Here is a 12,616-nt window from a genome sequence, read left to right on the forward strand (position 1 = left end):
ATTTCTCAAATCACAAATCACTTTCACATTGAATGGTTTTTCACCAGTATCACTGAATTCATATCGCCAAGTTCAGATGGCGACAATCATTTGAGTTCACATTGAATGGTTTATCTCGTCAAGATGCTACAGGTCCTGAAAAGCAATAAACAATCAAAGACATTTGTGAAGGACTCTATGATTTGAGGGACTATCTTTCACTTTACACCACCCATGCACTGTGTACAAAATATGTAGCTGATCATCAGTGGCGGGATCTAGGGGTCATTGCGCCCGGGTGTGCTTTGAACAGATGTCTGTACGGATGGGGGATCATCTCAAACAGCATACTTGATTACGTAGTAAACAGTATTATGTTTTTTAAAATACTTTTTCTTTATTTCTTACCAACATATGTCATACATGTATATTTTGAATAACTTATAAGTAAGACTTCACCTTATGAAAACATGAAAACATAACATATGGACGATAGAGTATCTATTAGATGGTTAATGGGTTTGGCACAAAGAAATAAAGAAATACTGAGGGACTGCATTACGGACGTTTAGCATCTAATAGATATGCTTGCATCAGAAATATAAAGGAAATATAATGAAAACATAACAAGTGGATGATAGAGAATCTATCAGATGGTCTGGCATCATGCCTAAGTAAGTTTCTCTGAAACTATGCACAATCAACAGACACCACTATACCCCCTCACACTCAGAAACCACAAACGCCCACCCCTTCCTGCTACCTTAATACTTCTGGGTTGTTCCAGAGCATGCTGTGCATGACCGATTCCATCCCCGAGCCATCTTTAATCCACGCAAGGAGTCCATTGACATGATTGAGAGGGCAGTCGAAACGTCTTCTGTCCGGTTTTACAGCTATAAATTGTTCCGTCATTTTGTCTGGAGATGGCGCTGCAGTAGTCTGAATTCCAGTGTCTGACATCCAAGATGGCGAAAATTTCATTTCCGGTTTCTCCAAAAATGTGAAGTTTTGTTTATTTTCTGCCAAATCTCAGCGATGGATAGCATTCCGCGGGTGATACGAATTTCAACTGACGATGGGAATGATATGGATTGGAACGTGCAGTCTTGTCAGGTGGCGTTTAAAGATGCTTTGGTCAGTTTTACGTTTCAAATATTCCACAATCACTCCCATCCATGCCCCTGTACATTTCCATGTGCATTTCTGTGTACATAATCATGTAGAGCAGTGGGCCTACTTGCCATTTTGTCAACCAATGTTGAAATAAGTTAATGTATTTTAATAGCCCCCTCGTCAGCAATGTATACACCAACTGAAAGACGCCATGTTTCCAAGAGCCATCCTCTTGCGCGTATTTGTAGGCTTTATTTAATCATAAAATCTCATCAAATATTTTACATTTGCTGTCGTTCTTTTTTAGGAGGTTATATCCCAAGTGTTACCTGGGACAGCAGTGACCGCATTTGAGTGTAAGTATCACTTACTCATCCCTGTGGAAGCGCTATCAAATTTTGTTTTCAAACTTGCAAATTGTGGGCTGATTTAAGGAGTACGCCTCAGATTTATCAACAATAGCTTTTCCTGCCAAAGGCTTCTGAATCTGATCGGGTTGTTCAAAACAATCGAGGTTTACAATATTTTCTTGATTGCTGTCCATTTTAAAATTGCATTGTTTTGCAGATGAAGATGAAGATGGCGACAGGATTACTGTTCGCAGCCAGGAAGATATGGAGGCAATGATGTCATTTGTAAGTGGCAACCTCCTTCCGAACATTTCACTGAATTCCAAGACCATGTCAATTATTATAACCAGAATTGTTATGTTACATCAACAGTTACACCACATTTATTTCAGCATGGCACCATTTTAAGTGACTGTTTGAGCAGAGGCCAGCTGGCACCACCACTAGTAGTTTTCCCAAGAGGTAAATCTATTTCTGCTTCTTTTCATTTGTTCTATTTTGAAAAGAAACATTTAATTGTGTGATGAATTTGTAGAGCTACACTGAAATCCAATGAAAATGTGTCAAAGTACTGATAAGCGTCTCTCCCTGAGGTTACAGCACATTAATTGGCGAAAAATACAGACCCTCTTGGAACTCCCTAATGGAATTTTAGGGTACATTAGCGTACACTCCAAAGAAGCCCAATATTCAAAATTTTCTTTCTCTTTCTTTTGCAGTTGGAAAAACAGTTGGAATGAGGAACAAGTTCAATCTGAAAGTCAAGACTCACTCAGCAAGTAATGGCACCAAAAAACACCACTCAAAAAGTCAATCAGCAGTGATGGTGGTTGAAGACGACCCCCCTCCAATGGAGATGGATCCCCTGCCACCAGAAGAGCCAATGATCATAAGAAGGTAAAGGTAGTAAATATTTACAAGACGATAACTCGTCTGCAAGAGAAACTTGATGGATACGGCCTTAGAGCTGTAACTGCTTGGATCTATAGAGGCAATATCATTGTCAATCATTGACATTTCAAATTTGGATATCCTTTTGAATTAGATGAAAAAAGTTCATCATATTCAAACCTTCTCTCTTCTCATTTTTCAGTGACAAGAAACCAATAGAGGACATCCAAAATATTTTAGCCAAAGGGACGATATCATCTGCCAATGATTTACTCCTACTGGAGGTGCTAGGGACGGGAAATGGTGGAACTGTGTATAGGTAGGCTGGGATGATTCGTTCTTTTAGATTACTAAGCTACTGTCCTTGGGCAAATTCTTGAGAGAGTTTCAATCGCTGCATTTTCCCTCTACTGGTCTAGTTCTGAAACAAAATTTCAAGACGCATTATTTGATCTCTTCTATTCCAGAGCACTTCATCGTCCCACAGGGAAGCTCATGGCAGTGAAAGTCATAGCGTTGGATGTAAGTGTGGAGGTCCAACAACAAATCATCTCAGAGTTAGACATTTTACATAAGGTGGGTGCGATCGCGAGAGGCCGTTTTATGTTTTCCCGGTATTCTTTTAAGTATTCACACTTATTCTCATTATACTTACATGTAGAAATGTATCAATTGACACTTTTTATATTTATTTTCAGTGCAATTCCCCTCAGATTATAGGATTCCATCATGCATTTTTCATAGAGAGTCGAATATTAATGTGTACCGAGTACATGGACGGAGGCTCCCTGGACAAGTACGGCCAGATCCCTGAACACATTCTCGGGCGGATAGCTGTGGCAGTAGTCAAAGGCCTGCAGTATCTGTGGGGGAAGAAAATCATGCATCGTGGTGAGTGCTCAGTAAGTTCTTTATTGAAACATACCAGGTAGCTGTTTAATCTGCCTCAGCACAGAAACAGTGATAGTGATTGTAATGTCTCATGTCCCTTGCCGATTTGTTCCAGAGCTTGACTTTTTTTTCCAAAAATGGAGCAGTGATTCACCTATCTTGTTTTTCAGATGTAAAACCATCCAATATTCTTGTCAATACCTCTGGTGAGGTGAAACTGTGCGATTTTGGTGTCAGCGTACAGGTAAGTCTCGTGTTTCCTGAAAATGTAGTCCTTGTGCCATATTGGTATACCAGTATATAAAACAAAGACCTATTGCTTCACAAACTTGGAAATTTTGTCGTCTAACACAGCTGACAACAAAACCGAAATCTGACCTTGGATATTTGGCCTATTAGATTTGTTTAACCTAGCTGTTTACAGTACTGATTATTTTAGTGCAAATGAAAGTCTAAAAGGAGAACTAGAATTATCGGATTTGGACTTCTTGTGTAGGTGCTACCTCAATGTACCATGTAGATCATGCCTCGAAATTGATCACTTCTTTACTTGCATTCCAGCTGGAGCATTCTATAGCCAAGTCTTATGTCGGAACCAATTCATACATGGCAGTAAGTACAATTTTGTAAGGGCTTCCGCCTTCGGATTTGGCTCAGTAGCACAATCTGCTCAAATACCTCTAAACATACACGTTCATGTTACAAAGGCTGAATACGACACCAGTGACAGTGATTCTTTCTGTAACTTACATGTAGTTGAGAGATGGCTTGATATCATTTGAAAAATCCTGCAGATCCGTGCATTTGTGTATTTGAGCATCAATGTAGATATTTTCAGTCACAGTAAAGTATTTGTCAAGTCAGGTTCTCATCATTTCAGCCTGAAAGACTGAAAGGAGAAGACTACAGTGTTCATTCCGAAGTATGGAGCCTGGGTGTGTCTCTGTTTGAGGTTAGTGCAATGTACATTGTCGGTGATACAGTTGAATAATAAATAAGATTAGTGGTAATTTAGTTGCCGGTATTGAGTATTCTGCTGCTTAGACCAGAACTGGCATGATCATGGCACCAAAAGTCGGTCGAGATCTGTGATCAGTGCATGATATTATGAGAATTATGTCTATTCTGTGTATGCGTTGATCAGATCAATTCCTCGTGCGACAACTTTTTGATGTAAAAAGCCCAAAGAAACTTCCAATATGTTCAAATTCTTCCAGGTCTATTTGTGTTTGTTGCATAGCTGAGTTCTTCTTCGTTTCAGATGGCAACTGGGCGATTTCCATATGAATATAGAAAAGTAAGTATTTGCCTGTACATACTGGTACTTTGGTTACAGATTTGATCTCAACATTGGTGGCAGAAGTCCCAACTCTGGTGGACCAAGAGCAAGCAGATGTATCCTGTCGACTTCATAACCAGACTTCATATCTAAGCAAGTTTCAGTTTTGCCCTTGGTCCCTCATTACAACCAGAATTTTGGAGAGACGAGTTACTTGAGTAAACTGGTGGCCCTGTGCATTAGAAAATATAATTCTGAGTGGCTGTGAGAACTCTGGAATATGAACCCAAAAGATGATACCGGCAGTCTTCCTATGATTCCATTTTGTCTCTATAATTGAAGATTTTCTAATAACTGGCCTCATCGCCTTTTCAGCCAATGGAACTACTTAACAAAGTTGTCACCGAGGTAGGATTCACTGTTTCACGGTACACTCCTTCAATTCGACTGTTGCAGTGAAATCATCATCTTCCTAACTAACGAAGCCGGCAATCAACTATGAGAATTTTAAAGAGAAATCCTGGAACACTGCACTGTACATCTTTCATATAGAATAACGTGGTAGTTGATTTCTCCTGCAATGATTTTAAGTACTGTACTGCAACATTGAATATGTTTACATTTTTGAAAGGGAATCGAAGTGATCGTACTGCTTTCTACTTTCAGTCCCCTCCCAAGCTTCCAACAGGCATTTTCACTGATGCCTTTGTCCATTTCACAGCACAATGGTGAGTTGATTTACCCCTGGTGGACTCCCCTATCCCATTGTGTATAAAATCAGCACATGTATGGCTTTATCTGTCCTGTTCACTTACAAAACTGATCCTCATTACATTGTGAGGTTCTTTATTGGGTACTGAAAGTTGAATCATAGAAAAAAGAGACGGGAGACCAGGCCAGGAGATGATGGACAGCTCAGTCAAACACTACAATGAGGGTGCATTCAGTGGTTAGATATTTTCTTCTGTACTATTTATTAGTGCAGTCATTTTTCACACAAGCTCATGTGGGATATTGAATATACATGTATAATCTCTTATTTTTAGTATGCAGAAGTCTCCCTTTTCTAGACCAGCTCCAGAGACTCTTATGGTGAGGCTTTGTTTTTTCTAAGAACATAAACTACGCATCATTAGGCTTTGGTTACCTTACTTCAGTCTTTAGGGATGGTTACTCTAAAAGTTATAGTACAGGTTTATTGTATGATATAAGCTCCAGAAGAAGGCAATCATCCTGAAATCTTTCAATTGTATCAGAATATCAGTTGAGCCCTTCTGACAGGTCTCCATCTACACACCTACTTGTAAATGAAGACCTGGCTAGAGTTTTACAACGGCTGTTCATGGTTCGAAGCAAAGACTTCTTGACCTCAATTCGTTTGATACTGTATCGGCTATCTTTGTTTCAGGAGCATCCTTTCATAGTCAACAACGATGACGGCAATATGCAGAGTGTGGCATTGTGGGTAAAGTCTAAACTTCAAGCCCCAAGCTAGGAACTACGGGATATGGAAAATGTGTCAGCTTGGAATGTTCATTGATACACAGTTGAAGGACGTGTTATCAAAGTGCTTTTATGAATGTGAAACTTTTGCTGCTAAAGATAAGCTTATCAACCTTCAGGGGATCTGAAGTTCATATTCACTGAGGAGTTTTCCGATGGTGAACATAGAGGGAGGGGGTGGGGGGTGGTCAACATTGGTTTGTTAAATGGTGCCAAATGTAAGATCCATCCTCCCATACCACATGTAGATCTCGGGATCTTATCTGAAATGCACAAAAGTAAAACACACTCTCACTTTTTGGGAGAAGTGTCCTGCTATGGGAGGATATTTGATTCAGTTTTGAATATGAAGGTGTCAAACAATTTCTCCGTTTTACACATGTTTGAATGAGATTGTGGCAGTTATTGGATCACATGAATAAAAATCATCAAGCGGCTGTGGCTATTAATTTGATTGTAAAATTCATGCATGTTGACTATTTATAGTTGAAGGCTGATTAATCTTGTTAGATATTTGACCATTGTTTGAGAGTGATTAAATTGTTTCGACCCAACTGGGCATGTGATCTTGGAACTTGGAACTGGAAGCAGTCTTAATTCTGTGAATCATTGGTACAGAAGTAAGATTTGCGGTTTGTATTTTCATTGTTATAAACACCATGATTATGCTATTTTTAAATTGTCTTTTGACTGTTTTTCTGCATCGTAAGGTTCAATATAGGAGTCTTAAGGCATCAAACACGTGTCAGGAATAGGCACGATGTCATGGCTATCTGGTTGTAGAACATATGTATTGATTTTCTGAAACCTGAGTCGGAGTCGTTTCCGCCATGAACATAATTTACAACAGTCTACATGTATTTTGCACGCTGTGGGAATGAAAACCCTTGCATCCTGTTTCTCCTATAATAAAGGGTGGAAACGCAAACAAATCATCCTAATAATGACAGTCCTGCAAGGCTAGATATTCTGTGGTATTCATCATCTGTCTTATGAAGACAAATTCACAACATAAAGGAACCTAAAGGCTGGGATGAGATCACATTACTATTCAATTTAATTTTGATGGCTGACGGTTTATCCTCAAGACTCCGTTCATCTTCCGTGGGACATGACATAGAAAATAAATATCCAATCACAAAAGCCCTTTATTATTCTACATTCACAAAAAATATACAGATTTTATAGATCCTTTATACAAACAAAACGAAGTAAAGTCGGTGGACGGATACTGGACAGTCTTCTTCCAGAAAAGACAATTTCTTTCGAGGTCCAAGATATAACTGCCCACTGAAAGACTGTAAATGAATGTGACTTACTGATCTGTTCTGATTCCAGAGCTATTCAACTCCCCAGTCCAATCGCCAAAGCACGATTGATTCTATCTTCAGACATTCAGATGTGGTATAGATGGCAGCTTATTCACAGTAACACCAAAACTGCTGTAGAGTTAATAAAACTAACATTTGTGTCTCACTCTGTCGCATGGTCGCAATACGCCCAGAATGTCGATGGTACAGCCGGTAGAATGTGTTACTTGTGGTAAAGAGACACTGTCACAACCAACTTTCTTGCACAGAAGTTTTAAAAAGAAAGTTTAAGGAATGCTTCTCTACGCCTCCTTTGTATTAACTTCCCGTCGTTCCTACTCGAAATAAACCGCATATACCACCGCGACGGCAAACAAATCCTTATTCTCATATTCCCCCATGGCGTAAGTGTCGAACGCGTCGTTCCACAAGCACCTACTAGTCATCTCAATACCCTGATCCGCCTTCTGCCCAATGATGACCTTACATACCAACTTATACCGCGGGAAACCAATCTCTTTCACCTTATTCCGGATACTCTCAGAAAGCTGCTGCGACATTTGGCTACAAAGTGTAGGATTATAAGTCTCCCCCGTCAAGTACCGCTCCAATGTCTCACTTATAACCTTTGAGACTCGAGTAGGGTTGAATTTCTCCTCCCTGTGGGGTTCTAGTCGGTACGTGTTCTCCAGCTTTACGAGTTGAATATGTCCAGGACCCACGCTGGTTCTGCTGGAAAGGCTCGGACGACCCATGCCTGACGGCCGGCGTCCGACGGAGAACGCCACCGATGCCAGCCGAGACATCCTCCTAAACTTGCTGAAGGCGTTCTCCTGACCTCCTCCAGGGAACTGTGATTGGCGACGTAACTTGTCCATTCCGGGGTCGGTTTTCTGGCAATGAAAAAGGAGATATGATTAATAGAGAGAGATAGCCTTGTGAAGGCGATTGAAGTGATTTTCCATAGATCAGTTGGATGCGTAATCTTCCTCTGCGCTGGGGAGAGAGAGCCATTATTACAGCATTGAGAGAGATTTAGCAAGTTCATTAAGCACGAGTGCTCACAGTATTGACAGTGATACCGCCCATTCGCCGTATTCCTGTCAATTCGATAGAGTGTACTGTGAGGGATGGATATGATTCTGCTGACGAGTATCTAGAAATACATGCACTATTAAGGAGTGTTTTGCTGCGCTCATTAACATGCGAAACACCTTCCTAAAATGCCATCAAAAGAATTCATGTTTGCACTGTCGGTGAAATCGATAGAGACTACCACACTGACAGTGCATTAATGTCGCTAATAAATATTTAATCAACCTGTTTAAACTTGATTGTTCTAGCTAATCGTTATTATTGACTTTATATGGTCCGTCACATCCTCCGCTCGCCGGACGGTGCGTTGTCATGGAGGGATCCCATCTCTCAGTCCACCGAGCACCGGCCGGGCTTGTGCGACTGGAGTATGTCATTTAAGCATGGTCACACCCTGCCCGACCTGGGGAGATGGTGGGGAGGGGGTAAGCAGGACGACCTGAAGTTGTCATAGGAAAAGGCTTCAATTTTCATATTTTGCGAGATGCGCGAACCTGACCTTCAAATATCTTCAGCCGTCGAATGTTTTACTGAGCATATTGTTGCAACAACCACATAGTGAAACAAAAACAACTTCACAAAAATTGAGAGTTCCAAGTCACAGCTGTGATTTACAAAGATAAATCTCACCTCAATAATGATCTTGTTGACTACAGACATGTTTTTAATTCGGTAAGTTTAATCCAAATGATAGTTCAAAATATTACAAATCATTCATACGCCTCCGTGTATCCACATAAATACAACACCACTACTATAAAACTCCTTTGTTAGAAAATTCTAGTATTTCACCCTTACAACCAAACCGCAAGCAGTGTTTAGCAATCGACAAACGAATGCTGCAGCGCTATATATCACCCGGTGAATGGCGTAATTATTGATCTCACCAAACATGAGAGATTCATTTTATTTATCCAACTTAACGTATGCCAACGAATATTATTAACACCATTATAGCATTACCCCTGAGGTTTATCAGCTTGTCATTGTCTGACATCAATCCAAGGATTAAACAGGTTTTTCTCAGGGCTATCGTGTTTTTGAATGTTGCATCAATAATCTCTTTTTACTTTTTAGGTCGCGTTCCGTGGTTTCAGGAATTCATACCAAGTTGGAGGTTTTGGTCGTCTCCCTGCCTGATATCCTGACCGCTCTTCGCCATAATAAAAAAATACTCGATACCACCACGTATACGTATGTACTGTACATGTAATATGAACCAACTCTATCACAATAAGTGATGAACAAACAATATTTCTCAGCTCTTGCTGCACATCCTTGTATCGGTTCTTGTAGTTTACTTTTATTGGATATAGTCCTGCCTATTGTCACAAGGTGTGAAAATAAAGATTATCGATATACATTACAGTATTTTTATCTTTCAGATATGTAATCGGATAGTTTTCATGCCAATAAAGCGTAAACGCAAATGAGACAAACACAGAATACATTTTCTCCTTATTTTGGGCTTGAGATTGTTTTTCCTACTCTGACTACATGTACATATATATGATGACTAGCTTTTAGACTATTTTTTAGCGCTTTTCGCAGAAATAGACGCCGCTTTTTCATCAACCACTAGGCTATGTATTTTTTGATCAGTCATCTGCGCAAAATATGTAACGGTATTGACATTGTGGCCGAAGCTCTTTTGCTACAAATGTACATGTAGTTAGTCTATATAATTGAGTTCAATGTTCGATGAAGTACATGTAATTAGCTGATTAGTTCCAGGGTAATCCCAGGCCTCCATATCAATTTACCTGTTGGTTAATTTGAAAGATTGCATCTGTGGCGAAACAGCGAAGGCTTGTAAGAACAACCATTCTGAACTTCCCGGCAAGGGAACTTATACTCTACAGCACTCTGTGCAGCGGCGAAGTCAAAAACCTTTGATATATTAGTCCTACATGTACTTTGTTGTATCACTGTGCAGGTATTAGATTTTCATCGCACGTACACCAGAATACTAGCCGAGTTGACTTGTCGCACCTCAAGCAGAGAAAGTTAAGAGATCGATGATAGTTAATAATATCAAAGGTGCTATACATCCAGAGTAAAATGCTGTCCCAGGATTTTCACTTGTATAAACAAGCCCAACCTTGACAAATCTACCCATGGTATAAGGCCTAAAATGTTCTACATTTATGTTAAATACAGTTTTTACAATAACAAATAGAAAATCTCAAGCGGCCTATCAATTATTATTTGCTAATAGTCATCTTCTGTATGTTGGCAACCTGGCGTAGCAATCACAAAGCGTACACAAACCATGACGAATTTGAATATCGTGGGATCGTTATAATTACAATATATGTCGTGTTGAGAAAGTGACTCTATGTGAGCATTATGTACTTCAACTGAGTGATAAATGACTGGAAAATAATATTTTAGGGTCAAGATGAAAAATGGTTAATCGCCAACCTAAATAAGGGGTTTCCAGACAATAACCCATATTCAGAGTACATCATGTCCCTCAGCAAGGGTCCTTCTTGCATGGTCTAGAGGTTAAGGTTTCGGTCTCATAATACTAGCAATAGACAGGTTTCGCCACCGAAACAACGAGGTATGGACTACGTGTACAAAGGTCTGTCGTGTCATCAGTAGTTCCCGTCATGCACATAATACTCCCGGCACAACCTTCGCCCAATTATTCGGACAGGGACTAATTTGGTACGTACTCATACCCGAAACCCTTGACCATGAAGCACATTCGGGCATGATGCCATTCAAGATAGACTAGCAACAATATCATAAGGAAGACTCCCCTCTTGTACTGCAGGGAGTGGAGCGAGAGCTAGCTAAAAAAGACTGCAAACTTCGTTGTCACAATTAACCAGGAATGCCCGGCTATTCACTGTGGCAAACGTACATGTAATAACGACACAATTCAAGACATTGCTACAAACATTAAGGGCAAGTTTCGAAACCCTTAAGAACGGCGAAGGTCTAATGGTGTCATCAAGTTCTGTGCTAAGTCATACATTGTACACATGTATGCGACATTGGTAATCATCTTTTATACTTAGTTGGAGGAGCGATCGGAACTTTTCAAAAAAATCGTCCACACGGTACATGTACTTTGTACCTGAAAAAATACGACATTTTATATACTTTGTGACAAAAGCAACAGAACCCGTATACTGTGACACCTACCTTATTGGTTCAGATGGTTCTCATCCGATATCAATCCACTAATTCGACCTTTATTAGTTACCAATAATCTTTGGAGTATGCGTCAGTTTTGTCTTCAGCGGATCGCTCTGTAGTTTTACTCGTGACCATGGAGTCGCCTGAAGGACTGATTCATACCCAAATCATCCGTGAAAGACTTCATGAAAAGCTCAGATGAACCGGATCAAGCGATAGAAAGCGTCAAGTAAACGTTGTAAAGAATATCAATGTTGTATGAAATATTGCATGTCGTTATTCACATTGTAGTCTATGTTTCGTGTCGGGTTTTCAAACACTCATTCGGCCATCCGTAATCTCAACAGGCCCTGTCGACCGAGTACGACAAAATTATTGTCTTGGCAGTATGGGAGCATAAGGCTGAGGGAAATGAATTTGATGTTTATAGTCGTTAACAAATAACAAGTAACAAATCATAGCGCAACTCTCTCAAATCCAACAATAGGGTTGGACGTTCTTCTCCCAAAGTTATTGAAGCATGTGCACCGGTGGAATTTTTCATGATACGGCTCCCAGCGACGAAAATCGCTGGTCAGCATCTACGAAAATAGCAGGTGTCTGACCATCTCTAATATGTTCCGATCATAGAAACGGACGGGACAATCTATGTTTGCTATTGTTGGCCTCGGAATATGAGGATATTCATGCAAGATTATTTTATCGCCCGGAGAGATTTTATTATCCAAATAATGAAACAGTCATTGTCGACCAACACAGGAGGAATCTTTATCGGACTAGTCACAATGGGAACAACTACCAGAGGCCTCCGGGTGCCACAAATGTGATCGAAATAGTGAGGTCGATAACCCGGGAAAGTTGAAAGACGGATTGCGTCATTTTCTCTGTTTCCCCCTACATGTATGTATGAAAAATCATGGTCTCTCTAGTTGTCTAATAGAGACGCTGAAATATTGGGAGCAACCAAAATATTACTTCACATGTTACACCGGCCCTGAAGTCACTGTGCAGACGGCGTGGTTGTTACACGGGACGGCTGTTTCTATTAGTTT

At 40.2% G+C, this 12,616-nt stretch overlaps 1 protein-coding gene across 1 annotated transcript; it reads left to right on the top strand.

Moving 5' to 3' along the window:
* Positions 1-814: 814 nt before the first annotated feature.
* Positions 815-7,189, top strand: LOC135483185 (dual specificity mitogen-activated protein kinase kinase 5-like). Its single transcript, XM_064763831.1, has 16 exons — positions 815-1,116; positions 1,403-1,451; positions 1,663-1,730; positions 1,838-1,907; positions 2,165-2,342; positions 2,539-2,655; positions 2,804-2,912; positions 3,035-3,227; positions 3,398-3,471; positions 3,789-3,839; positions 4,108-4,179; positions 4,489-4,524; positions 4,882-4,914; positions 5,173-5,234; positions 5,553-5,598; positions 5,915-7,189. The coding sequence occupies exons 1-16, from the start codon at positions 1,018-1,020 to the stop codon at positions 5,999-6,001; spliced, it is 1,344 nt and encodes a 447-aa protein (XP_064619901.1). The 5' UTR covers positions 815-1,017; the 3' UTR covers positions 6,002-7,189.
* The last annotated feature ends 5,427 nt before the right edge of the window (positions 7,190-12,616 follow it).

This window comes from Lineus longissimus, chromosome 2 (genome assembly GCF_910592395.1).
Source record: "Lineus longissimus chromosome 2, tnLinLong1.2, whole genome shotgun sequence".
Taxonomy (NCBI): domain Eukaryota; kingdom Metazoa; phylum Nemertea; class Pilidiophora; order Heteronemertea; family Lineidae; genus Lineus; species Lineus longissimus.